Here is a 27,915-nt window from a genome sequence, read left to right on the forward strand (position 1 = left end):
ATAATAAGCCAAGCTAATCTCTCCTACAACAAGCCTCTCCCTGACATAATGATAATGCACCTCAATGTGCTTTGTACGAGCATGAAACACTGGGTTCCTTGCAATGGCTATTGCACTCTAGCTCTGTCAGTGAAGATGGAGATGGGAAACTATTATCCCAACACCAAGATCTTTCAAAAGGCGTCTAAGCCATACACACTCCAAAGTAACTGTAGAAGCTACCATATACTCAGCTTCACAGCTCAAAGTAGCCATTTGTTAAGCCATGTTATACATGAATCACCAAGGTGAAAAAAGCCACTAGTGTACACTCACGTGTCATAACATCCAGCCTAATCGGAATCACTGAAATCATGTAGTTGAATATCATCCCCCTTAGCATAGAATGGGCCAAGGGACTAAGTACCCTCTAAGTATCTAGTTACTTGTTTGACAGCCTACCCAATGCTTACTTTGGAGGGATTGTGCATAAACCTGCTCAACTAGGAAGCCCCAAACTGAATGTTTGGCCTTATATTACATAGATAGATGAGACACCCAATAGACTACTGAATGAAATGATACATCAAATGGTCTACCTGCATCCTAGAGACTAAGCCTAGCACCTGTCTCTACTAGTGTAGCAGCAGGCTTACAGTCTTCAAGACCAAACTCTGTCAACAGCCTTTGTATGTACAACATCACAATACCATCATCACGTTGTATGCTCAAATAATAATGCAACAAGCCCAAACCTGTCATCTCAAATGACATGTAATTCAGCCTTGAAGATTCCCCTCATTAGGGCCTGTAAGCAACATGTCATCAACGTATAAAACGATGACCAAAAAATAATCTTTACTCCTCTTTACATAGAGGTCTTTACATAGAGGGTACTCTTAAGTGGACTGTTGCAAAAACCATTTGCAACCAAGTATGTGTTTATCTTCTCATACCATGCTTTGGAAGCCTACTTAATGCCATATAAAGCTTTTCTTAACCTGCATACTTTAGATTCATATCCCTTCTCAACAAAACCACGAGGCTGAGATATATATACCTCCTCATGTAAATCAACATTCAAGAAGGTAATCTTGATATCTAAATGATGTTGTATATCCCAACCATGATGCACTAGCAAAGCAATGATACACCTAATTATAGTCATACGAGACGTAGGTGCAAAGGTCTCATCATAATCTATGCATTTCTCTCAAGCATAACCTTTGCAAAACAACAAGCCTTGCCTTGTAGGCGATCATCAACACTACCATCATTTTTACGCTTAAGCTTAAAAACCCACTTCATACCAATGGACTTTTTACCATAAGACAAATCTGTTGAATACCAAGTGCCATTTTTAAGGCTTGAGTTGTAGTCATCCTGCACGGCGTGCATCTAATGATCATTTTTTTGTGCTTTCTCAAAGAAAACAAGTCACTGTTCATTGCATATACTCATAATGAGAGAACGATCCACAAAAGTATAAGATGCATGATGAGAACTTGCACGTGTTCTACTACGTGTAAAGGAGTAGCTAATTTGTTGTCCCGCAATGTCTGCACCAATCATTTTGGCATACTCTTGGACACCTATATGGCTGCCTTTTCCTCATCCACTGCATCATCCATAATAGGCTCGTAAATAGACTGATCTATGGGCTAAAATTTGAGCTAATTTTTAGCCAGTATGGACTTCATCACTTGTTGATCATTTATTTGGTCCACATATGGCCACTGGGCTTTGAATAAAGGTAGCAGTGTATCAAAGATGACGTGTAAGCATACATTTTGTTGTTTTTTGCATAAAATCATGGGCTAAGTTAAGTTCTCAATAAAGACAACAGCTCTACTCACCAAGATCTGCTTTGTGGCCCTCGGATGGTAAAGTCTATATCTTTTTCTTTCTAAATTGTATCCCACAATAATTCATTTTATCATCTTATCACATCCATCTTATTGTTTTGTTGCTTAGGTACAAGAGCATAAGCAAGACAACCAAAAATACGCAAATGAGTCATAAAAAGCTTCCTACCATTCGAAGCTTCACAAGGGATAATTGTCTACAAGGCTTTGGTGGGGTATCTGTTTAGCACACATAAGTGACACACATAACTACCTCCAACCAAAAAAACATGAGGTGAATCCTAGCCTTTAACCATGAAACGTACCATCTCCATGAGAGAGATGTTATTCCTCTCAACCACACCATTTTATTGAGGTGTTTAAGATATTGTGCATTGATGCTTTATACAAATCATATATGTATGAAACTCCTTTGACGTATACTCCTCTCCTAGATCTGTACGAAGGATGCCACCTTTACATGACACGTTTTTAGCCATAGTTTCTAAAGCGTGTAGAAACCTCTAGCTTTTCCTTCAACGGATAAACCTAGGTGTGTCTAGAGTATTCTTTAATAAAGATCACAAAGTAGAGATATCTCTCGATCGATGGTGTCCTCATAGGACCACATGATCTCACTATGTATAAGGTAATTTTTTATCGCTCTTACTCATCCATCTTTCGGGAATGATGCCCATCGCATCTTGCCCAAAATACACCCCTCACATACATGTTTAACAGGGGCCTCAAGCTTTGGAAACTGACACGATATGTTTCCCTTTAAGGCGTAACAAACTGCTAAAATGCAAGTGACCAAAGCGGTCATGCCATAGCTCCGCATCACTCACAGCACATGTGAACAAGTATTATGTGCCAATCTCTCATACATGTCCAAATACATGTCCAAACTATAAAGCCAATGGCTTAGAGTACTAGATACCACATTGATGTCTTCATCACTCTAGTTACAAACTACACATGTCATCAACAAATATGACCACTAGGCCTACCCTAGCAATGGCAAAGACTGATCGCAAGTTCTCTTTAATGCCTTGCATAAATAAGACTTATGAGAGTGATTATCCCACCATTTGCAGCAATGAGCACAACCTTACCAACTCCTTTCACCGGATACAAGGAGTTATTTTCACATGTGACTATGCCTCCTTGTTGAGAAGTAGAGTCAAGGGAGGAACATAAATCACGCGAAGAAGTAATGTGCTTGCTAGCACCACTGTCAAAGTACCATATATGTTGATATGTCCTTGACATGCATACATCATGGTGTGGATAGAAGGATCATAAAATTGCAGTGCGGCACAATGAATGCCAAATCATCATGTGCATAGTTTGTTGGTCCTTCTTTTCAGCACTTGGTGTTAATGCATAGTTTGTTGGTCCTTCTTTTTCAGCACTTGGTGTTAATGCATCAGACATAGCCATAATTAACTCTTTCTTCTTCTCCTTCTCCAATCTTTTTCTTTGTTTATTAATATAATGGCATGGCTTTTGACAGTAGTTGCATTTACTATTCTTCTTAGGCTTATCATCTCTCTTCTCTCGGTTATCCTTTCCAAAGGACTGGGCTGATTCTGTCTATGGCTTATAGTAGCCACCCTAAGAAAATGATTTTCCTTTACCTTTTTGACTGGCAACAGAGCAAATACTTGATCTCCCATACGCATACTTGTTCAAATACTAGTTTGGTTTTGCTAAGATTGCTCTTCTTGTTCAAATACTAGTTTGGTTTTGCTAAGATTGCTCTTCTTGCAAGAGCACATCAATCAACTCATCAAAAGTAAGGGTATTGGAGTTCCCCTTCATCATAACCCAAAGTGTAGATGCAAAACTTGGTATAAATCCAGTAGAGCTGTGAGAGACCAGTAGACACCAATGAACTATATGGATAGAAGCTGCTCCATGAGATCTTTAATCCTTGTAAGAAAATCATCCATTAAATCTCCCTCATTCATGTGCTCGGACTCTAACTGTCTGCACAAGTAAGCCACTCATTACACACCACGTAAAGTGCAAGCGCATCCCAAGCACGCTTTGCAATTTCATATGAGCAAATATAAGGAATAATGCTTTTTTTTACTGAAAGTGCCACTAATGCATGTGCATGAGTGCGCAACCCTGCTACTTGGCTTGTGGGGGAGGTGTGAAGGTAGCTATACGAAAGCTACATTTGAACTAGTGTCACCATCTAAAGTACCTGTACTATCCCGTGTGTGCTGGCAAGATAGGACATGCCTCAATGCCAATGACGACGTTCCAAAGCCCTTTGGAAACCAATACATAATGCATCATATATATAATCACAAAGTGTAGTTGGTCTCATCAAGCTAATCCTCGACGAGAAAAGCATCCCAAATACATCATTTCCATTTTAGCCTACTAATAACTAATCTCTAACACAAAATGTAAATATCCCTACTACTTGTTGCAAGTCCTGTCAATGTGTCCCCGCTGAATACAACCAATATGTCTACTACTGCCAACAGATTACTAATCAGACGAACGAAACCTGCAAACTGCATGAAAAATTGTAGAGTTTAGAGTGTGGAAATGATACCTAGCAAGAATGTAGTAATCAATGATAATGTTAATGATGCTATTGAAGATGAGCTTGAAGATGCGATGTCGAAGATGAGAATGGCCTTGTTTACACACCAAATGCTGCTGTTGTGCAAAAAACCCAAAATCAAAAAAAAATAGTTCGAACTAACACTCCCTCTCGAAACACGTGTGAATCGCTTTAAAACGCACAAAAACATAGTTTAGTTAATAGCACACCACGGAGTATACCTCCTTCATCTAATTTGAGACAATTAAAACAGCAACTCAAGAAGAAGATGACAAGGGGATAAGGGCAAAGAGAACCTACTGTGATACTAATTGTTGGAGTAGAGATCAATGTAGAAACACACACATGGATGCAGCAAAGCAAGGAGAGAGAGAGAGAGAGAGAGAGAGAGATAAAAGCACGACGCTCTACGTAGATTGATGGGAATGAGTAAAGTACAAGTGGCTTGACATGATAAGGTCACTTACACACATTCATAAAAGTGCGTACATATCCTTTGGAAAAAAAACCTCCTAAAGAGAGAAAAAGTACCTCAACCCATAACTACCATTTAAATGGCTATGCAAGGCTCAAGCACTAACATGAGAAAAGGTACTGGAAGATGATTTGGAAGCACCAGCAATGGAGTTACCTTCATCGTCTTATCCTCCACAACAATATTGATCTCAGATAAATTTCAAATTTCTATAACTTTTCCAAAAATTCAAGCATTCTTCCTATTCCTCAAACTTTTCCAACCCATGAAATATAGCACCAACTTTTTGATCTAGAACAACAAGTAGCCATGCTTGCTTCTAAATTTGACCAAATATCTATCCGGATCCTTGAGACACAACAAAGAGGAGGGGAAAAAAGAAGAGGTCCTCCAAGGGAAAGATCCAGTATATCAATGTGGGAAAAAAAGGCATTATAGATGAGCTGGCAAAAATGCCTCTCTGATTAGAGAAGTAAACCATGAGATTGAGATGATTCTTTATAAAGAATACCTACAAAGAAAGAGTGTAAAAAAGGGACCCACGTGTAAACATATTGGGTTTAGATGATTCCTTGTTAGTTCTAGGATTATTTGGGGTTAAGAGGACAAGGGATAGTGACAAAAAGGGACCCACATGCAAACATATTAGGTTTAGATGATTCCTTGTCAAACCTAGAATTATTTGGGGCTAAGAGGACAAGAGATAATGAAACTTCACCACCTAGGAGAGTAGGAAGAGACCGAGGAAGCTAGAAAGGAAGGAGCCTAGCAGAGGGAGTCCTTTAGAGCCAATGGTCTTACCTCTAGAAAGGAAGGAGCCTAGCAGAGGGAGTCCTTTAGAGCCAATGGTCTTACCTCTAGAAATTGTAATGAAAGACAAGGGAAAAGAAATTGAGAAGAGAGAAACTACTAAAATGCCTAGAAAACTTACGAAGTGCATTCAACTTAATGATTTGGTGATAGGGGAGAGAGAAGCACATTACTCCATTGTGGAAGATATAAAAAAATGCATGGTATCAATAACGCTACCCCAGCTCCTAGCCCTCAGCCCACAAATAAGGAAGAAAATGTTTGTGTGTCACTTTACAAGACACGCAAGAAAAAAAAGCCTTTCCTGGCTTGATTCAAGAAGTTAAGATGCTTTCATCAAATGTGGACCATTTTAATCACACAATAGATGTTAAATTGAAGGGATAAGGATTAAGGGTGCTTGTGTGGATGGTGAAGCTTCATGCAATGTGATGCCGACATGTGTATGATTAAGAGATGATTAAATGGATTTGAAATGCACTAGGAAAACACCAGTAAGAATCAGAGCCATTGATGGCCGTCGGATTCCTCCAAGGGGTGTGGTTAAAGAAGTTATAGTAACAATGTTTGGTGTAACTACACTTGTGGACTTTCATGTTGTTGATCTAGGAGAGGTTGCACAAGACTATCCATTGATCTTGGAAAGACAGTGGCTATGGAAGATCAATGTAGTAAGTTATTAGGGAATTGGGCACAAGACCCTAGGTGATTCCCTAGTAAAAATTATAGTGCAACCAAGAGCTGGAGAAACATTGGAGGAAGCCATGACTTCTTCAAGTGAGGAGGAAGATTCTGAGGACTTGTCTCAAGAAAGTGATTTCAATGATGTAGATGTAGATGTAAACGTATGCACAATTGGTATGGAGGATCATGAAAAGGTTGACTCTCTCCTACCTTCACCAAGCAACCACATACCTAACAAAACTAGAAGCAGCGAGGCAAATTCATGGTGTACAACACAAGATAGAACTAGAGGAGGGTTGCAAATCAATGGTTCTAAGACAATTGGGGCCTCTTTGAACTCAAGTGCTACTAGGAGACAAGGTGACAAAACTTCTCAGGGTAGGGTTCATTATTTCCATAGAAAGTTATCAATGGGCATTTCCCGTGTAGTGCTAACACCAAAGAAGAATGGTATTTGCATCAACTACAAGAAGTTGAACAAGGTAAAAAGAAGGATCATTATGCTATTCCTTTTCAAGATGTGATCTGGGAAAAAATAGCATGCAATGAAATGTACACCTTTTGTGATGGATAGTCAGGGTACTACCACGTGTCCTGAAGATGTAAAGAAAACCACCTTCACCAGTTAGGATACTTTTGCTTTTAAAGTTATGCCTTTTGGCCTTACTAATGCACTTGCTACCCTCCAGAGGTTGATGGACCGTATCATTTGCACCATACTTGGATATCTTCGTGCAGGTTTATATGGATGATTTTGTAATTTACAATTCTCGAAGGAACACTTGGAAAAAGTGAAAGCTACCTTTACTGAGCTGAATGAGATGCAAGGAGTTACTTGAACCCAAGCAAATGCAAGATTGCTACAAAGGAAGGCAGAATGGTTGGTCATATCATCTCAAGAAGTGGCATAAAGACTGATGTAAAGAAGATTGCAAAGATCCAAGACTGGAGTCCACCTCACAATGTGCAACTAGTAAGAGGCTTTTCCTTGGATTAGCGAGATATTACCACAAATTTGTTTTAAACTTTGCAGTGATTTCCAGACCTCTCACCTTACTTCTTCGTAAAACAATGAATTCTATTTAGGCAAGGAATGCCAGTCTAGCTTTGAAGCTTTAAAAGAAGCATTAAATAGTGCACCCATTTTGACAACAGAAGCATTAACTAGTGCACCCATTTACAATTCTCAAAAAAAACACTTGGAAAAAATGAAAGCTACCTTTACTAAGATGAATGATGCAAGCGGATACTTGAACCCAAGAAGATGCAAGATTGCTACAGTGGAAGGCAGAATGATTGGTCATATCATCTCAAAAAGTGGCATAAAGACTCATCCAAAGAAGATTGCAAAGATCCAAGACTGGAGTCCACCTCACAATGTGCAACTGGTAAGAGGCTTTTCTTGGATTAGCGAGATATTACCGCAAGTTTTTTAAAAAACTTTGCATAGACCTCTAGACCTCTCACCCTACTTCGTCGTAAAAACATTGAATTCTATTCAGGCAAAGAATGCTAGTCTAGGTTTGAAGCTTTAAAAGAAGCATTAACTAGCGCACCCATTTTGAGGAATCTAATGTGGCATGAAAGATTCTATCTGAATGTAGACTGCACTCCCCATGCACTTACAAGAATCCTATTGCAAAAAGGGGAGGACAATAGAATGTTTGATATTTTCTTTACCTCAAGGTTGCTGCTGATCTCAGAAACCAAGTATAAGGAGGAAGAAAAGCTCGGACTCTCATTAGTATTTGGCCTAAAGAATTTTAGGCACTATTTATAGGAAGATTGTTTATCGTACTGGTAGAAAATCGTGCTTAGAAGAAGAGAATTCTATAGGTGTACTGGTAGAAAATGGTGCTTTGAAGAGGAGAAATTAGAGGGGGTTCCCTTGTGGAAGGCTTGTCAAATGGAGTCAATTCTTTGTAGGGTTTGATTTTTGATGTCAAAGTAGTAAAAGAAGTAGCTGTCTTAAAAATGCATTATGACTTTAAAGTGGAGTTTTGCAGTGCTTGCCTTTGGTTTGGAAAAGGATGCATTATGTGGAAGTGAGAAATTACCTTAGCACTTGTTCTTATCCCTTAAATGCTACAACCAAAGAGGAATGAAAAATCCATCTAGATGTGAGGCGATTCTCTCTTGGATAATGTGCAATATAGGGTAGGAAGGGATGGGATCATCCGAAAAGCCATCATTACAAGGAAAGGTCACCACATAAAAGCGCCATGAAGGCATCTGTGGAGGACATTTTGCAATTGATTACACAACTAAGAAGGTTTTGAATGCAAGGTATTACTAGCCAAGTATGCACAAAGATGTGCTAGAGCATTGCAAGTCTTGTGAGGCATGTCAATTCTTTTGTAGGATCTCAACAAAAATCTTTTGCATCCTACTTTTCTCCTCATGGCTTTTCAAAGATGGGGACTATAATTTATAGGTCCTGTGTGCCAATCACTACTATAAAGAAAAGTTACATCTTGGTGGTGGCTACAGACTACTTCACCAAATGCGACGAAGCCTTGACCACTTCAAAGTGCAGTGCTGTCACAAAAGTTATTATCAACATCTATGCCAGTTCTGGTTGCCCCTTCAAAATAATGTCTGATCAAGGTACACATTTCACAAAAGAGGTGGTGACAAAACTCTTGAAGAAATTCTCGGTGAAATGCAACAGAAGCAATCCTTATTACCCCCATGCTAACAGGCAAACTAAGAAGACCAATGGCATTCTCTCTCATCTTTTGGAAAAAGTGTCCATCGAAAGCAAAAGAAATTGGAATAAGCTCTTAGTATCAACACTTTGGGCTTACAACACCACTCATAAGGTAACCACAAAATACACACCCTTTGAGGTGGTGTATGGAACTAAAGACAAAATGCCCTTTAGAATATGAGCTCCCTACCTTGAAGGTGTGGATGCAACACAAATTAAAGATGCGAAGAAGATGAAATTCAAGACTCTCTAGCTAAGAAAGTTGGAAGAAACTCACCAGAACATGGAAGAAATGCAAGTCGAGAGAAAAATTGTATTTGATAAAAGCCTTGACGAAGTCAAATAAGAAACCTAGGACCTACAAAAAAAAAAAAAAGGACTTGGAGTTGATGTTTGATGCTCCGCAAGGAAAGACTTTTAATAAGTTCCTACCCACCACTAGAAAGGACCATATGAGGTGATTGCAATGCTAGACCGAGGAACCGTGGTGCTAAAGAGGTTGCATGGAAGACAACTAACAAAGGTATACAAGTCCATCTATTAAGAATCTCATTTTAATATTGTGGAGTAAATTCTTGTAGTAAAGACGTAGGAAGTGGTTATCGATTGGTAGATGTCCCATTCACACTCTACCCTACTTCTATCCACCACATGTATGGATTAGCTTCATCCACTTCACCTTGTCTCCCATGTGTGCATAGAGTGCCATGGCATGTACCCATGTACTTATCATGCCTCCGCTTGCTATATAAGGAGAGCCATTCCTTTGTATTGAAGCATCAAACTTTTCTTAGTGAAGCTTTTGTTCTAGAAGTCCTCGTCTTTAGCCATGTTTTTAGTTCTCATCCCTAGATATTAAGTGAAAGAGAGTCCTTGTATAGTTCTTTACCCGAGAGTTCTTATATAGTTCTTTACCCTAAACAATCAAGTGTATTGGTTTGTAGTCTTCTCTCTTGAAAGATAAGTTTTAGCTCTTACAAAGTTTAGCTTAATATCACCATGGTGCGATAATATAATTGGGTTTGTATATCAGTTGCATGTAAGACAGAGCGGGTGTGAGATTGTAGTCTTCTCTCTTGAAAGATAAGTTTTAGCTCTTACAAAGTTTAGCTTAATATCACCATGGTGCGATAATATAATTGGGTTTGTATATCAGTTGCATGTAAGACAGGGTGGGTGTGAGATGTTGAGAGATTAAGAGTGTTTTCTTATAAGGTTGAGAGATTAAGAGTGTTTTCTCACAAGGGATTTTGGATCCACTCCCTTAATGGGAAAATTGGTCCATACAACCTACAATACATTATTGCATGGATGCGCTTTTTTGACCTTATTTGTCAAAGAACTCATCGGCATGGATTTCGATGGCCATCTTTTCAATGATCAGTGGCTTTATTTGAGGCTAACTCCATCTCCACATGGGGAAAGCGATGCATATTGATATGCATCTTAAAAGCATTTTCCACAAAGCATTGCATGATTATCATAGAGAAAAGAACTATCATAAGCTTCATAAATGCTTTAATGAAGCATTAGAACATAACTATGAATTCCACTTATAGAGAGTGTTGATACATGTCAAGCACATATGGCTATCCCATGGTGACAAATCATCAAAGAAATTTGCTGCTGATCTGTTGATATGCAAGAGTTGTTCCATACCTATATTTTAGAGCTACTGATTTGTTGGCATACAAGAGTTGTTTCGTACCTATATTTTAGAGGCATGACGAGCAGTTCCGCATTTTCAAAATGAAAGGAAACACCTGGTACAATCGGAAAGAGAGAAGAGAGTGGCAAAAGCTGAAGCCAAAACCATCTACCACTAGTGATGGAGAAGGTCAAGAAGGCTGAAAAGATCAAGAAGATACCGGGGGCACTGATGAAACCGGAATAAATAGGGAATATCTTTGAGGTCATCAAAATCAGCTTGACAAGAGCAAGAAAGGATCCAATCGGCCGTTTGAAAACTGAAGGATACTCAAAAGAACAACCCAACTTATGTAAGCAAGATGTCAATACCCAAGTATTTGGTGAGAGCAATGCCATCCTTACCCTCAAGATTTTGACCACTAGTATCATGCCCCTCGAGCAGTTACCCAGCTATCAAAAGCTCTAGTTCAAGGTTCACAGCCCCTCTCTGGACATGAGGACATCCTCAACCAGATTAAATATGCTGAAACAAGAGAAAGAGCCAATAATTCAACTTGCTAAAAGAGTCCAGATTGGCTGGACAACTCAAAAAGGCAGATGAAAAAGAAAATCCAAGTACATAGTTCATGAACGGAGCTGAAGGTGACAAATGCAAGAAGTATGAGCAACTTAAACCCACAAAGACATTGCTCGATAGCGTAGTCGGCATGGAAGGGCTTAGCTGAAGATGACAAAACATACTCCCACAAAAGTAGTGACTGCTAATGTCACTAAGGAACCAGCTGTGTAATGAAGTCTGACCTTGTGCAATCCTCAGCACAGGCAGATTCGGAACACGGGTCTACAACTGATTGAAGGTAGCGTACTGGACAGCCATTTTCTACCTCCTACCATCGAGTGTAGGGGCAAATAATACTGCATTACGTGCTGTAATCTTGCACGTCCCAACCCATCACTAATAAGCACTTACAACCTCACTAACATGAAGCAGGGGGCCATCTTTCTACCAGACTGTTTAAAGTACTACTAGGTTCAAGAATGTGTTAACAGAGATATATAAAAAGAAAAAGACTTGCAACACAACTCAAACACAAGCAGCTACTCTAATCATGTACGAATGTAAAGAGTATTTACAACAATTGTCTGCACAGTAATATGGAAACTAATTTTGTGATCATTGCAAAGGTAACCCAAGTTCAAGAAGAATACCTGTTATCCCAATCGTTTACTATCTTATCTGCTGCTCAATCCTGCCTTCAATACATGCTAGGCCCTTCTCTAGCTGCTTGACTATTGCAAGAGGCCTGATTGATTGATTATTGACTGGGGAAGGGAAGGATCCTATTTTTAGGCAATCAGTCCTACGAACCGAGTTGGTTGCTCCAAGTTGGTCATTGACTGAACACAACGAGTAAAAATCCCACAAATTACCCTTAAGATATAACACAACTTTCATATGTGCTTGCCATCCCAAATCTGTCTTCCCAACTGCTGCCCATTGCTTGACCTGCCCAACCTACCCCACAGGTGCCCAGCCTGCCCATTCAGACCTGTACTACTTGGGCACCCGATATTATATGGCCTTGGAGCCTATCTGGTCCTGTCCAGCACCCATGCAATGCTTTCTGCTTAAAACTACAAGATGGATGGATGTAATATACATCCAATGATTAACGCAAGTTGCTTAAGAAGAGAATTGGGCACTGAAAATAATCGGTAGATGAGAAAACCCTTGTTGAATTTATAGAAACCACTAGTCTTCCACATAATTCTGGATCAAAGAGGAAAGCGTACTAGATATACTGAGAATTTGAAATATCTAATAAAGTGGAAGGAAAAGCTTGAGAAAAGTTCAACTTGAAAGAAAGTAAGCAATTTAAAAAAGAGATTCCTTAATTTTGTTTTTGAGGACGTAAAGCTTTCCATACCCTATAATGACAAGCCCCAAGGGACATATCTGCGCTAGGGAATCTAGGGGGCTTTGGGTCCTTTGTGTGGATTAAGGCATTGGCCAGCCCACATGTGAAAGGGCCAGCAAGGGGGGTATTAGAGACACCATTTGTATGACAAGTGTATTGCTAAGCTACATAAATTGAGTGGCCACCTTGCAAGAAGCTAGAGGGTTGTTGATGTGAGAGCACATGAAGGGTGGCGATGATACATGATGCGATATGTAGCAACAAATATCTCTTATTCTCTTTACTCCATGTAATAATGCAGCATTCTCCCCACTGAGACAGCAACTGGCCTGTGTCCCAAAAAGTGCTATGCATGGAAACTCCAATCAAAACTCATCCAAGGCACTGGATATCTATAGCATCGTGAGACTACTTTGGAAACCAACGTTTTGTCCTCACAAACGAATCTCTAGATGAAACCTCTAAATCAATTATCAGGTCAGAGAGAAATGCCCTAGTCGCCTTTCCTGAGGTTCAGAGCACTGCAAAAAGTAACCCAAGTTAAAGAAGGTGACTTGCTTTCCCCAATCACTAGCTCTATACTGTTTAATCTATAAGGCTCAGCCAAGCGCTTATTGAGGCATCTCAGTCCTGTAGGGGCTAAATCATAGGATAGGATTCGATAGAGTCAAGATTACCTTTTTACTCAGCTCTCTCTCTCTCTCTCTTCTCTCCATCTTCTATTTGCATTTTGCATCTATATGTTCCTCGAAAGGTGTTTAGGGCTGAAAGAAAACTCCACATGTGACATTGGTATCAAAGCATCAGGCTCAGCAAGGCTTAACATTGATGGTGTCCCAGATGAATGTGCACAGTCCGAGAAGAGTAACACAAGACATGGAAGAAGTTCCCAAGAGGTTGGTTGATGGTGTTCCACATGACCCATGCCCTGTGAGTCGGATGCCACTTGGGACATACTAGGGAAGGCTTGCAAGAAAATGGTTCCAAGGGATGATGATCATCCAAGGGGTGGAGTGAGAGTGCCAAACTCAATATTCAGGAAAAGAAGACCAAAGAAAATGTTCAGGGTCAAGACAAGAAGGAAAGGGGACAAAGTGGAACAGATGCACAGAGCTTCATCAGATTAGGAGTGGAATTGGAGAATAGGGCAAGGTTTTCAGTCAAAAGGTTGCCAGGAAGGGAATTGTAACCGATAGGGAACCGGGAACAGAAGAGATACACTTCACATACTCACAGAGGATAGCAACAAGAAGCCACAAAATATAAATAGACAGCACACTAAGCCGGAACGGCCGGGCCCCCATAGGAACAACTTTATTACGTAGAAGCTTTTACAAAGAATCCAAGGTAAGGGTACAAAAAGCACCAGATTTTCCACACATGTTTTGGGCAGCTTTCCACATAGCATACAAGAGACTCTGACAAAGTCCTAGCCAGGCCAAGTCAGTGCCACAAAACAGTCCTAAACGAGCTCCAACTCCATCCCAAAAACACCCCTCTGTTCAAAGCCTGTTCCACGCGAGAGAACTCAAACGACAACTGTCTATAGCCTGTTCACAGGCGGCCAGAAGATAGAGAAACTTGCACTGTTTCTGTACGGCCAGCTTCTACAACAACAAAGCAGGAGAGAGGAGATGGCTGCTGTATGGCCAGTCCCTCGTGGAGACAATGTGTTCAACCAGCTTCTACTACATCCAGTATTGAGTAAAAGCGAGATAAAGAGGACAGTAGTTGCTGTACGGAAAGCTTCTGCAGCCACTAGGCGGGGGAGCGAGAAAACCAGATGCTGTCGGTCAGCCTCTGTGGCAATCAGTCAAGAGAGAAAGGAATCACTGCTGCAGGCGGCCAGCTTGTAGGTGACCAGTGGAAAGGCAGGTGCAACATTGCTGTCAACCAGCTCAAAGCCGGCAGCAAAGAAAGAGAGAATCAGCTCCTGTACGGCCAGCGGAGAGAGAGAGAGAGAGAGAGAGAGAGAGAGAGAGAGAGAGGAATGAAATGAAATGAAATGATATATTAACGTCTTCAAAAGGCCAAAATGACCTATGAGACCAAAAAGGTTACAACAATTGGTGGATCTAACACAATGTCTGTGCAAGAAAAGCTAAAAACAACTAACTGAAACTGAAATAACTGAGAGGAAAAGTACGGTACTAGGAGCTCCTAATGGATAACATCTGGGAGGAAAACTCTAGCAACAAAGGTAAGCATCATACACATCACTATCCAAAGATGTCTCTCATCGGTCGATGGCGGATATCCTCAATGTCCTCCATGGTGAGTACTCTGACTGGACGTCTCCCATGCCGTGCTAGTATGGTCCTGATCCTCTGTTGTAGTCTCCGCCAGTGTCGAGATGGGCCTGTCATCTTGGGGCGCCTGGACCGCCCCAGCTCTATAGCCCGATCAATCAGTGTACCTCTAGTGCGGCTATACTCTGGGGCTAGCTGCAATGCCTGCTGACCTGACTGCTCAATCTCTGGTCGAAAGAAGTCTGTAATCTGCCTCTGTAGGTGTGTCTCCCTCTCTGATCCCGTCCCTCTCAAGAGACCCTCTCTATGTCTACGAAGCTCCAGCAAGTATAATCCGAGGCATCTCTGATCCTGGTATCTCATGACTCTAGAAAGTGGTCCGAAACCCTCTCTAAACAGGCAGTGAAAACGGCCTCGTATCTCATAATATACTGGACAGTGACATATGTAATGTAACTCTGTCTCTGGCTCCATCTGGCATAGCTGACAAATCCTGGCCTCAGTCGGTACTCCTCTGAATCTGCCAGTCTCAATCTCTAGCTGGTGTGAGGATGTGCGCATCTGACCAATAACACACCGTCCCCCATGAGAAAGATGAGTATCCATGTAGCTGGGTCTAATCACAAACCCATCCTGCGTGAGCTGGAGAAGATGATCTCTATAGAAAGCCATCTTCGTACCAAGCTCCTGTGTCGGCTGTATCCATGTCCTCCTAGTGTCCAGCTGAATCAAGTCCTGCTTGATAAGTCTGGTAATCTCTGCCCGTGTGAGAGAGAGGGAGGGTGCATCCAGGGAGCACTGAAATGGAGGTAGCTTTTCCATACTAAAGCCATGCAACTGGAACCAAGCTGTCATCTGTGCATACCAACATGATCCGTCTCCCTGTGATGCCAACTGTCGTGAAGACTCCAGGGCTAAGCGAGCATATCTGTCTCTAGGGAGAGCGCAAGTGCTATGTATAAAGGAGACTGATCGAGTGAGTGCCTCTACCACCAATGGGGGGGCAGCCATCTCTGCACGGATAATATCATGTGGTACGGAGGCCTTGGCCCTAATCATCCGGGAAATCATAGAAACCAAGAGCCTCTCCATATGTCTCCATCCATCAGTGCTACCAGCTCGGCTGTGGTGATCCACTGAGGGTCCCCATATCTCCACTCCATACAGCATGGCTGAAGTGACCAAAGTGTCAAAGAGCCAGAGCTTTGTTCGAGGTTCCTGAAACTAAACCTGCGAACACATCCTCTCTAGTCTCTCCAATGCTGCATAAGCTCTGGTCAATCTGGTCTCCGCTGCTCTCCTCAAGGAAAATAGTGGGCCACTGAAAACCACACCAAGGTAAGTATATGCATCTGTATACTCCACTGTCTCCTGACCATATGTAAAGGTGGGTACTGACCTCCTAACCCACTGTGCTGTGGTGTTAAACACCATCACCTTGGTTTTACCAAGGTTAACAGACAATCCACTGTCCTGTGCAAATGTGTGCAATGCATCCAAATGACGCTGAATCCCCTCTGGAGAATCTGAGATCAGCACAATATCATCAGCATACAATAACAGCGGAATCCATGTCCCTGCTAGCTGTGCTCCTCTGTCACCCTCCCGCTCTACATAGTCTGAAACCTCATCCACTTACATCCCAAATAAGGTGGGAGAAAGGGGGCAGCCCTGTTTCACTCCAATAGTGGAGTGAACCATCCCAGATATACCCTGAGTAGTACGTACCTGTCCCACAACTGTCCTGTATAAAGCCATGATTCCCCAAATCAGCTCTATGGGCACTCCCATCTCCTGTAGTCTGCGCATCAATCTGGCTCTCGGTACTGTGTCAAAAGCTTTGCGGAAATCCACAAAGCAACAATAAATCCTCCTGCCATATAATCTGCCCTCCTCAATAATAGCTCTGAGTGTCAATATATGGTCAAGAGTGGAGAAACCTCTCCTAAACCCTGCCTAGCCTGAAGCACGTATGCCCTCTCTCTTTGCCCATCTACTCAACTCCTGCTCAAGAATAGATGCATATAATCTAGCCAATGTGTGACCAATTCATGATGGTACGATAATTCCCAGGAAGCATGGGATCCCCTGACTTGAAGATAGGCACAATCGTGGACATATTCCAAGTCTCAAGAAAACCCTCACACATGGCTCGGTTAAACATCATAGCAATAAGCTCTGCAAGCATATCTCTGGCATGAATAAAGTGCTCTGCTACCAAACCATCATGATCATATGCTCTCCCAGTCCTCATCCTGTCAATAGCTTTCTTTACCATCCCAGCAGTAAAGAAAGCACATGTCTCTGGGCATGGCTCCGATGGGTCTGGCAGGGGCGGCTGTCTTGCTGCTGTGTACAGGGATGCTGCATACTCACCCCAAATCTCTGTGGAGGTAATGGCTGGTGATGGTGAATGCTCATGAAATAGTCTCCATGCCTCGCCTGAGTCCCGACTCATAAATAACTGATACAAATCCCTCTCTAACTGAGCAAGATAAGCCCTCTTGAAACCGGCCTCTGATAGAAAACCAGAGTGCGGTAGATTAGCAATCACCCGTCCACTTGTAGTCTAGATGTGAAAAGAACACAGATTGGAGCTAGAGTGCCCAAATCTGAAAACACAGCGACACCTGTTGGCCCCAAAGCTTGGCGCCCCTTGCGGTATTTCTTTATTCAATTATAATAAAATGAATGGCTGAGTACAAAACAAAGATCAGCCAAGAGTTTACACCTGTATATCCAATCTGACGGCCCACAAATCCTTCTCAGCACAGAGGATCTATGCACACAGATCTGTGTCTCCAAATAACACACTGTGCCTCCCTCTAATCAGCCAAGATCACTAAGCAGGCCAGCCACGGGCATACATCTCGCATAACTCAAGTGCGTGATACATCATCTCACCTCAAACATACATGTGCTGTCCAAACTCTGTCTCAACCCTTGTCAATCTGCCATACCCCTCCTCTCACAAGGGGCCAGATAACTCATATCTGCAACAGACATCAAGCAGTAGAAAGAGAGATAGATGAACAGAAACAAGGCTTACCACGTTCAGCTCGTGAAACAGCAATGGAGGAAGCAACAGCACCAATTTGTACTTGCAGGCACTTGTATCCACAACCCTGCTTCACACATGTGCTTGTTCTTGCCTGTATCCTCCTCCTGATGTTCACTGTTATGCTGTCCTTGAAAATACAGATCTGAAAATCAGCACTGTACCCGTCTGTACCACCTCGGGATACGTGCCAGGAGTTGTACTTGCACACACAGTCCGCTGTCCACTCTTGTACCTGCCTGAATCTGAGTACACAGTCCTGTCCAGCACCTGTTAATGCCGCCTACAGCAGTTGTACTTGCTGTACCTGACTGTCCGTACACTGTACGGCAGTCGTACAGTATGGTACGGGCTGTGTACTTGCTGGTACAGCCTGTACAGGGCCTGTGCGCAGAGTATCCAGAAGAGGGAACACAGCGCTTGCAGCAGATTTCAGCAGCCGCCTGTACTTGCACTGTACGGACTGCACACGTGGGAAGTGCAACTGTTCATGCAGAAGAAAAACAGCAGCAGTACACAGAAAACAGCAGCCGCCTTCTTTCTCTTGTGCTTTTCCACGCTTGAGAACATGCGCATGAAGGCTCCTCCACTTTTGCTCCACGACTCCCAAAAAGGGAAGAGAGAGAGAGAGGAGAGAGAAACACTCCTCCCCAAAATAATCCCTAGGGCCCCAAACTTTAATAAGTTCCCTAGGGCCACTAAGGCCTAGGGGCAAACTTTAATAAACATTAAAGTTTAATGTTTCTAGTTCCCCCCTTCACACCTAGGGATGTCCACACATCTTAAACTCTATCCGGGCACCCCCCATGTGAATCATAAAATATTCTGACTCTGCAACCACTATGCCCACACTTGTACTGTTCCATTTTCACAGGGCCATGACATACCCCCCTCTTGAAAAATGGCAAGCGTCCTCGATTGCATTCTGGTGATGCATCAAAATATCCAAAGTGAAATATACAATATGGCAAGATCAGCGTCCCAATCTCTCTAAGCCATACACATGTATCAACATTCACTGCAAACCAATGGCATAGTAATAGTCCAAGTTGTATACCACTGTGAACCATACATATCCACAAAAATCTCATGTGACTAGTACACATATATCATAGAAGTCCCATAAACAGATGTACTGTCAGCCTCAGTACCTTCAGGTGAGCACCAAGCGCCCTCTAGATGTCATCTGAGCCTGTCTGTATCAAGGGAGTGGAGGTGCTACCCCCCTCTTAAGCATCAGGTAATGCTCCAGACCCATGCTCTGCTGAACCTGAATGAGCCACAATAAGAGTCGGCTCTAACTCAAAGGCATCGAGATAAAGCTGCAAAACCTGAGGTGAATCTGTTAAGTCACCTTCCTCCATCCACTTCGCATCCATCGGTGAATAATTCTTGAACTTCACAAGATAGCGACGGGAAACTTTACCTCGTACCTTCCTTTCTTTATGTGCCAGTATCTGCTTTGGAATCAGAACCTCATCAAGTTCCTCAACTTCCGGCTGAGCCTCATCTGATACATCCTCAGGCACATCCCCACGGAAAGGTCTAAGAAGACTCACGTGAAAAGCATTGTGAATCCTCCAGTGATCTGGTAACTTCAAACGATAGGTTACCTCACCAATCTTTTCCAAAACCTGAAAGGCCCATAATATCGCATGCTCAACTTAGGGAATAAGCGCTCTTTACCCTTCATCTTCTTGAGTCTAGCCTTTTCAAAGCGCAAAAGAACCCAATCACCCAATGCAAACTTTAAATCACGTCTGTGACGGTCTGCGGCTTTCTTTTGCTTCTGCCGAGTTTTCTGGAGGGCCAACTTAACTCTCCGATAAGCTTCATCCAAGCTCTCCACATACTGATCCACCTCAAAGATCTTATCCTTTGTATGCAAAATGGGTGGTACTTTCTTCCCTCCTCCTACAATCTCAAAAGGTGCCTTGCCTGTCGAGCTATGTACAATGTTGTTATATGCAAACTCCACCAAAGGAAGATACTTTTCCCATTGTTGCTTGTGTTCTGACACATAACACTTGAGAAGATCCAATACTGTAGAGTTAGCCTCTTCTGACTGACCATCTGTCTGTGGATGAAATGACAATGAAAACTTGAGAGTTGTACCCATGTTGTCAAACAAACCTCTCCAAAACAAACTCGTCATCCGTGGATCACGGTCACTAATGATAGACGTAGGCAAGCCATGATACTTGAAGATGTTCGCCATGAACAACTTCACCATATGATCCACTTTAATTGTCTTCCGCACGGGAATGAAATGAGCCTGCTTACTGAACCTGCATATGATAGTCCAGATGCCATCATTTCCCGTTTGTGTCCGTGGAAGATCAAATACAAAATCCATGGCAATGCTCTCCCAAGGTCTATCCGGAATAGGTAAAGGTTGTAATAACCCTGGTGTCTTCTGACAGTCAAACTTTACCTTCTGACATACGATGCATTGCCTCAAAGGCATCAACATCTCTTCTCAAGGTTGGCCAATAAAAGAAAGTCTCCACTGCTTTGACCGTGGCGTCAATACCTCTATGACCTGCATACGGTGGAGCATGACTTTCAATCATAACCTTGATGCGCAATGGCCTGGTAACACACAGTCTGCCATGCATCAGCAAAAACCCATCTCTGAGAGTATAGTGCTCATGCCGCTGACCCTCAGACATCTGATCATACAACCTTTCAAAGTCCTCATCATGGGCATACTGCTCTTTCATTTCATCAAGCTCATGATGATAAGCAAGTGAAACTGCAGAGACCTGTGGCTTGCGTGACAAAGCATCTGCCACTACATTCTTTTTGCCTTCCACATGCACAATCTGGAAGTGAAACATTGACAAAAAGTTTGCCCAACGCATATGCTTCTCTGAAAGCTTAGTCTGCGTGAGGAAATATCGCAAGGTCTGATGATCTGTCTGCACAGTGAAATCAGCCCCAAGCAAGTAGTGTTTCCAAGTAGAAAGAGCGTGAATTACAGCCAACATCTCTTTCTCATACACCTGCAAATGCTTCTCAGCATCTTGCAAAACTCTACTCTCATAGGCTATAACATGTCCCTCTTGCATGAGAACTGCACCAATGCTACTTCCACATGCATCACACTGGACAACAAAAGCCTTTCGGAGGTCCGGTAACACCAATACTGGGTCCGAAGTAAGCTTTTCTTTGAGCTTTTTGAATGCTGTAATTTCCCGATCAGCCCATCTAAACGGAGTTGCTTTCTTCGTCAAAGCATGAAGAGGCGAAGCAATTTCAGCAAAGTGCCGTATGTAACGCCTGTAATAGGAACACAATCCTAGAAAGCTGCGTACATCATGCACGGTCCTCAAAGCTAGCCAATTAAGTATTGCTTCCACCTTTGCTGGATCCATACGGACTCCATGACCAGACACAATATGTCCCAAGAAATGTATCTCTTGCAAAAAGAACTCACTCTTCTTGCCATTAACAACCAACCTATGGTTTCTGAGTTCTGCAAACACAATGGCCAAATGCCTTCTATGCTCTTCCTCAGTTTGTGAATGCACAATCATATCATCAAAGAATGTGCCCACAAACTCTCTATGAGGCCTGAAAATCCTGTCCATCATTCTGTTAAATGTGGCAGGCGCATTTGTCAAACCAAAGGGCATAACCAAGAACTCATACAACCCAAACGTGGTTCGGAATGCTGTCTTATGCACATCCTCGGGTCTAATGCGTATCTGATGATACCCACTTTTCAAGTCAATACGACTAAAAACTGTGGAGCCCTGTAAGCGGTCCAAGATGTCATCGATCCTCGGTAAGGGGAATCGATTCTTGATGGTATTCTTATTCAGCGCCCTGTAATCTATACACATGCGCCAAGAACCATCCTTCTTCTGCACTAAGAGCACATGTGAGCAAAAGGGTGATGAGCTAGGCTGAATCAACCCCTTATTCAATAGCTCCTGCACCTGACTCATAATCTCTTCCTGTTGGGCTGCACTAACACGGTACGGCGATCTATTCGGTGGAGTACTACCAGGAATCAGATCTATGGCATGATCTTCTGGCCTCTCAGGAGGTAATTCTCTTGGCAATGACTCGGAAAAACAGTCTTGAAACCCACTTAAGAAATCAGCCCTGTCCTTATCTAACATTGACAAATTAGACTTAGACTCATCATCTTGTGCATCCTTTACATAAATCAAGTACGCGGAAAGATGCTTTTTCATTACTGATGAAATCGCCGAAGCGGATACAATAGGAATAGATTCCCCTTTGAGTTTTACATCCAATACATGCTCTTTCCCTCTATGAGTCAGAGTGATTTTCCTATTGTAAGTATCCACCACCGCATGTACCCTGTGGCACCATGGCATCCCCAACAAAACATCACAGCCATCCAAAGGCATGATGAAGAACTCTTCGCTGTCCACATAACCCTGCAAATGAAGCCGAAGCTTCCCAATAATAGGAGTAACGGGTTCTGCATACCCTGGACAAGCCATATTAGCCTCATGTAACGGCCCTATCTCCTCTGCGCAAATCCCCAATCGGCCAGCCAAATTTGGTGAAATGAAGTTGGCTCTAGCACCTGTGTCAAAGAAGATCAAAGCATTCTGATCTCTCACTTTGCCCCATGCCCTGCACAACTCTGTAGCTTCACCACCTAGCTGCTCCCCCACAAGATCAGGAACTAAGCCTGCAGAAGGCTTTGGTTTCTTTGGCTTGGGCTCTCGTTTGTTGTCAGAGTCCTTTTGGGACTTTCTTTTGGGACAATTGAATGACATATGCTCCTCTTCAGTACAGTAAAAACACTTTTGAGCATCTCTCAAAGCCTGTCTTTCCTCAGAAGTCCTCTTGGGCATTGGCAACTTCTTATACTTTGTCTATGAAGACCCTTTAGCATCACGAGAAGCATGCCCAAATTTTTCAGCTTTCTTGCTCAATTTCTTACTGCCTTTAAATCCAGATGAACCACCCGTGAGTAACGCATTAGCTGTCATAGCATTTTCAATCATCTGTGACATGTTCGTTACTCTTGTCTTTATACAATAATCTCGTACCTCCTTGGGCAGCCCACAACAATACTTCTCTACCTGCTCAGATAATGGCACGGCACGATAAGAAGTCACTGGGAGTAGAGCTTCCCAAAACTTCTTGTTATAATCCTCCGAACTATCACACTTTGAAGCATCCAGCTTGTGCCATGCGGTCATAACATCCACCTCAAATGTAGATGTGAGCCATACGGAAGAGAAAACCTGTTTGAATTGGACCCATGTGGTGGGTGCTATGCCCTGCAAAAGAAGAGTAGACCACCACTGCAAAGCATTGCCCTTGAGAAAAGTGGCAGCTTTCCTCACCTTAGAGGACTCTGTGTAATTCCCACCAGAAAAAGCAGCATCAAACTGCTGTAAAAAGGTAAGTGCCTTCAATTTATCCTTGGCCCCACTGAAAGTGTCAAACTTCACTGTAGCTCCCCCTTCCTTGTAATCCTTCGCCTTTCCCATAGGCGTTAGATTATCATATGGAAGTGGTTTCGTAAGATTGCTGCCCCCAACATTCATACCCATCATTGGGTCAACATTTCCCATTCCCATGCCAGGCATACCATACATTTCCCATTCCCATGCCAGGCATACCATACATTCCAGCCATGTTTCCATACATTCCATTATGCATACCTGGCTGCATGCCACCAAACATATTGCCTTGCATCCCAGGTTGCATGCCTGCAAACATATTTCCAGCCATACCGGACTGCATACCACCATACATATTCCCTTGCATGCCAGGCTGAAAATTGGCTCCAAAAGGCCCATACATACCCATGCCTCCCTGAGAGTAACCCCCAGTCATGGATTGGAACACCGAGCCACCACCAAAATAACCTGGATGCATATTCTGCTGAGGAATAGGTGGCTGTCCATAGAAGGAACTCTGAGAGTTTGCACCATAAGCATGCTGCATATTCGGAAACTGGCCAAAAGATGGTTCCTGTGGGATGGCACCACTATGACCCTGAGGAAGATTCTTCGAACGAACCTTCTTTTTCTGGGGCTCTGTGCGGGGTTCTGTGCGAGATCTCAAAAATTCAGCAAATCTCTCGCTCTGAGTGAGCTGCATAAAAGTATCCATAACACTAGCCAAGCGATCTTTGAACCGAGCATCATCATCCTCTTTACCATGCACATCTTCTAACTGTGTTACATCCTCATAAGGCTCAACATCTACAGCCTGTTCTCCTGCAAAAATATCCTCAGATACATCTCTTTCAGGAGAAGTCTCTTGCTCTTCTTCTTCATGATAGAAGTACTCAACCAAGGTATCAGACATGATTGCTGAATTTTCAGCGATGGCTTTCTTCAAAGCAACCACGAGCTCACCCCCTTCAGAAAGTTGATGATTGGTCCCGGGGACGGAACCTTGAAACCGGCCTCTGATAGAAAACCAGAGTGCGGTAGATTAGCAATCACCCGTCCACTTGTAGTCTAGATGTGAAAAGAACACAGATTGGAGCTAGAGTGCCCAAATCTGAAAACACAGCGACACCTGTTGGCCCCAAAGCTTGGCGCCCCTTGCGGTATTTCTTTATTCAATTATAATAAAATGAATGGCTGAGTACAACACAAAGATCAGCCAAGAGTTTACACCTGTATATCCAATCTGACGGCCCACAAATCCTTCTCAGCACAGAGGATCTATGCACACAGATCTGTGTCTCCAAATAACACACTGTGCCTCCCTCTGATCAGCCAAGATCACTAAGCAGGCCAGCCATGGGCATACATCTGGCATAACTCAAGTGCGTGATACATCATCTCAGCTCAAACATACATGTGCTGTCCAAACTCTGTCTCAACCCTTGTCAATCTGCCATACCCCTCCTCTCACAAGGGGCCAGATAACTCATATCTGCAACAGACATCAAGCAGTAGAAAGAGAGATAGATGAACAGAAACAAGGCTTACCACGTTCAGCTCGTGAAACAGCACTAGAGGAAGCAACAGCACCAATTTGTACTTGCAGGCACTTGTATCCACAACCCTGCTTCACACATGTGCTTGTTCTTGCCTGTATCCTCCTCCTGATATTCACTCTTATGCTGTCCTTGAAAATACAGATCTGAAAATCAGCACTGTACCCGTCTGTACCACCTCGGGATACGTGCCAAGAGTTGTACTTGCACACACAGTCCGCTGTCCACTCTTGTACCTGCCTGAATGTCCGTACACTGTACGGCAGTCGTGCAGTATGGTACGGGCTGTGTACTTGCTGGTACAGCCTGTACAGGGCCTGTGCGCAGAGTATCCAGCAGAGGGAACACAGCGCTTGCAGCAGATTTCAGCAGCCGCCTGTACTTGCACTGTACGTACTACGGACTGCACACGTGGGAAGTGCAACTGTTCATGCAGAAGAAAAACAGCAGCAGTACACAGAAAACAGCAGCCGCCTTCTTTCTCTTGTGCTTTTCCACGCTTGAGAACATGCGCATGAAGGCTCCTCCACTTTTGCTCCACGACTCCCAAAAAGGGAAGAGAGAGAGAGAGGAGAGAGAAACACTCCTCCCCAAAATAATCCCTAGGGCCCCAAACTTTAATAAGTTCCCTAGGGCCACTAAGGCCTAGGGGCAAACTTTAATAAACATTAAAGTTTAATGTTTCTAGTTCCCCCCTTCACACCTAGGGATGTCCACACATCTTAAACTCTGTCCGGGCACCCCCCATGTGAATCATAAAATATTCTTACTCTGCAACCACCATGCCCACACTTGTACTGTTCCATTTTCACAGGGCCATGACACCTCTTCTTCCGTCGCACTAGGTGCCGGAAGGTAATCCGTGACTGTCTGTGAGTGGTAACACCCATGAGCACCTCTCTCTGTAATCTGATCCTCATCTCTCTGCACTCCTCATCATACCAATTGTTCTGGGGCATGTTCCCAGATCGTCTACGTGTAGGCTGACTATGGGGATATGCCTCTGATGCTGCAGCATGAAGCGTATCTATCAATATCTGAGTGAGCTCATCTAATGGCCGTCCCGGCTCCTCGGCACATAAGCGTCTGTATATCTCATCCGTGTACACGGTGTCAGTCTCCCTCGTAAAGGTATAACGAGTGTGTGTGGAGACCTGTCCCAATGGAGCGGTGCTGAACTGAAATGTGAGAGTGAAGGACAAGATAGCATGATCCACTGCTATTCCAACCGGCCTAGTGCCTACCATAAAATCCTGAAAAGAGGGAATGAGACTGGGCTGAGCCATAACATAGTCCACTGTACCAGCACCATGCCTATGTGGAAAGCAAGTGAAACCGCCCGATGTCGAGAATCTCTGTAGGCCATTCAGGATGGCCAATCCATGTGCAGTCCCCATGTCTATCAAATACCGCCCATACACTGTATGTTCCTCATCCTATGATAGTCTAGATAGGCCCATATCCCTAACATCAAGCTCCCTCAACATCTCCTCTGAGGTATCATAAAATACTGTCTGGTTATGGGCGGTCCTGGCATTGAAGTCCCCTAGGAGAATGATGTCACCATCCCTGGAGAACTCCCAAATATCATCATCCAAAATAGAAAAGGGAGACTGCCCGCTAGGTGATGCATACACTAATGTACTAGGAGCAAAATAGCATATAGCAATGTAGAGATATCTGCCCGTCTCTGGCCTCAGTCTAACCCACATGTACCTAGCCTGCTCATCTCTGCGGACTATATGTATCAGTGGCTGTAGCTCCTCTCTAAACAATACTGCCACTCCTCCTGAGCCCCGTCCTCTATGCTCTGAACGAGTCTCCTGTCTACAAGCTGTCTCCCATCGGTATCCACTAACATGTGGCATAGACTGTCCAGGAGCCTGATGCGTCTCACAGTAGAAGATGATGTCCCTCCCAGTGAAACTATCCTCAAAAGCCCCTACATCAAGACGTAGAGATCCATTACAATTCCAAGTAGCAACTTTGAGTGTAGTCCCATAGGTCTCGCGCCGTCATGAAGAGTGCCTCTCCATAATCACCACTCTACCATCTCTATAGAAGGCCACTTTCCCTCTCTCTCGGGCTGCCCTTATCTCTGGCATAACTTCTTTCATGTGAGCAAGTTGCGAGAGTGTGAGGTCATCTCCAAGAAATATTCCCGTCTTCTTGAGTGTAGGACGTCTCTTCAAGAAGTCCTTCTTCGCTTCCATGGAGGGGAAACGAATGATAAGTGCTCTCTCCTTAGAAGATTCGCCACCACTACCTTCTCTCTTCTTTCCCACTCTCCATGCCTTTGTGTGCGTGGCTTCAATGCCCATCATAGAGAAGAGCTCCTTGGTTTCCCCTTCCGCATCATCACGGTCTTTTAGACCGGACACTCGTACATGTAAGGCCCGGGTCTTCCTCCTTTGCTCCTCTTCAAGGGTCATGTTGATGATGGTGGGAGTGGGGATGGGTGGCGATTCTTTACCTTTCCCTTTCTTGGCGACCTCGATCCATTTCTCCGCCTCGTCCATCTTCTTTTGTGTCTTTGTGATCACCTCCACCCATGAAGATGTCTTCTCTTTATGTTGCTCCTCTTCCTCTCGAATGATCCTCATTTGCTCCTTGATGGTATTCAGCTCTTCAAGAAAGGAGGGCTGAAATTTTCCATCCTCAAGATTGCTTTTTGAAGTGGCTGCCAACTCTTTTTTGAGGGCTGAGATTTCAGCCGCTTGACTCTTAGCATGCAATTTGGCCTCCACTAGTTCCTCCTTTAAAGCTGAAATCTCAGCCTCTTGCTTGGAAGATCTCTCTTCGAGCTCTTGGATTTTGTCAAATCCCTTCTCGAGTTTGGAGAGGCGGTTTATGATTGCGGTGACGGAAGAGTCGACCATCTTCTTGTTTTCTTTGATAGTTGTGCCGAGCTTGTCCTCCATCTTCACGAGCTCCTCTTTAAACCCGGTCTTGGTCATGACTTTTTGCAGATTCCCACAGCCAATGGACTGAAAAT

At 43.3% G+C, this 27,915-nt stretch overlaps 1 protein-coding gene across 2 annotated transcripts; it reads right to left on the minus strand.

Moving 5' to 3' along the window:
• Positions 1–15,677: 15,677 nt before the first annotated feature.
• On the minus strand, positions 15,678–27,892 carry LOC147625704 (uncharacterized). 2 transcript variants are annotated; one of them, XM_086817224.1, is made up of 2 exons: positions 25,746–27,892; positions 15,678–17,408 (listed from the first exon to the last, which is right to left on the minus strand). In XM_086817224.1, the coding sequence occupies exon 1, from the start codon at positions 27,875–27,877 to the stop codon at positions 26,936–26,938; it is 942 nt and encodes a 313-aa protein (XP_086673350.1). In that variant the 5' UTR covers positions 27,878–27,892; the 3' UTR covers positions 15,678–17,408; positions 25,746–26,935. The 2 variants fall into 2 exon arrangements, with proteins under 2 accessions (XP_086673350.1, XP_086673349.1); XM_086817223.1 differs by having other exon boundaries at positions 25,746–26,937.
• Between the last annotated feature and the right edge of the window lie 23 nt (positions 27,893–27,915).

Source organism: Cibotium barometz, chromosome 23 (genome assembly GCF_041138505.1).
Source record: "Cibotium barometz isolate CiBa-2024 chromosome 23, ASM4113850v1, whole genome shotgun sequence".
Lineage (NCBI taxonomy): Eukaryota > Viridiplantae > Streptophyta > Polypodiopsida > Cyatheales > Cibotiaceae > Cibotium > Cibotium barometz.

Bases quoted from the DNA above. Each gene is read 5' to 3' on its own strand.
- LOC147625704 (XM_086817223.1), bottom strand. From the start codon at position 26,317: ATGGGGACTGCACATGGATTGGCCATCCTGAATGGCCTACAGAGATTC. The intron at 17,409-25,745 runs GTGTCATGGCCC...CGGTTTCAAGAG, and splicing joins CTAGTGCGACGGAAGAAGAG to GGCTTATCTTGCTCAGTTAG.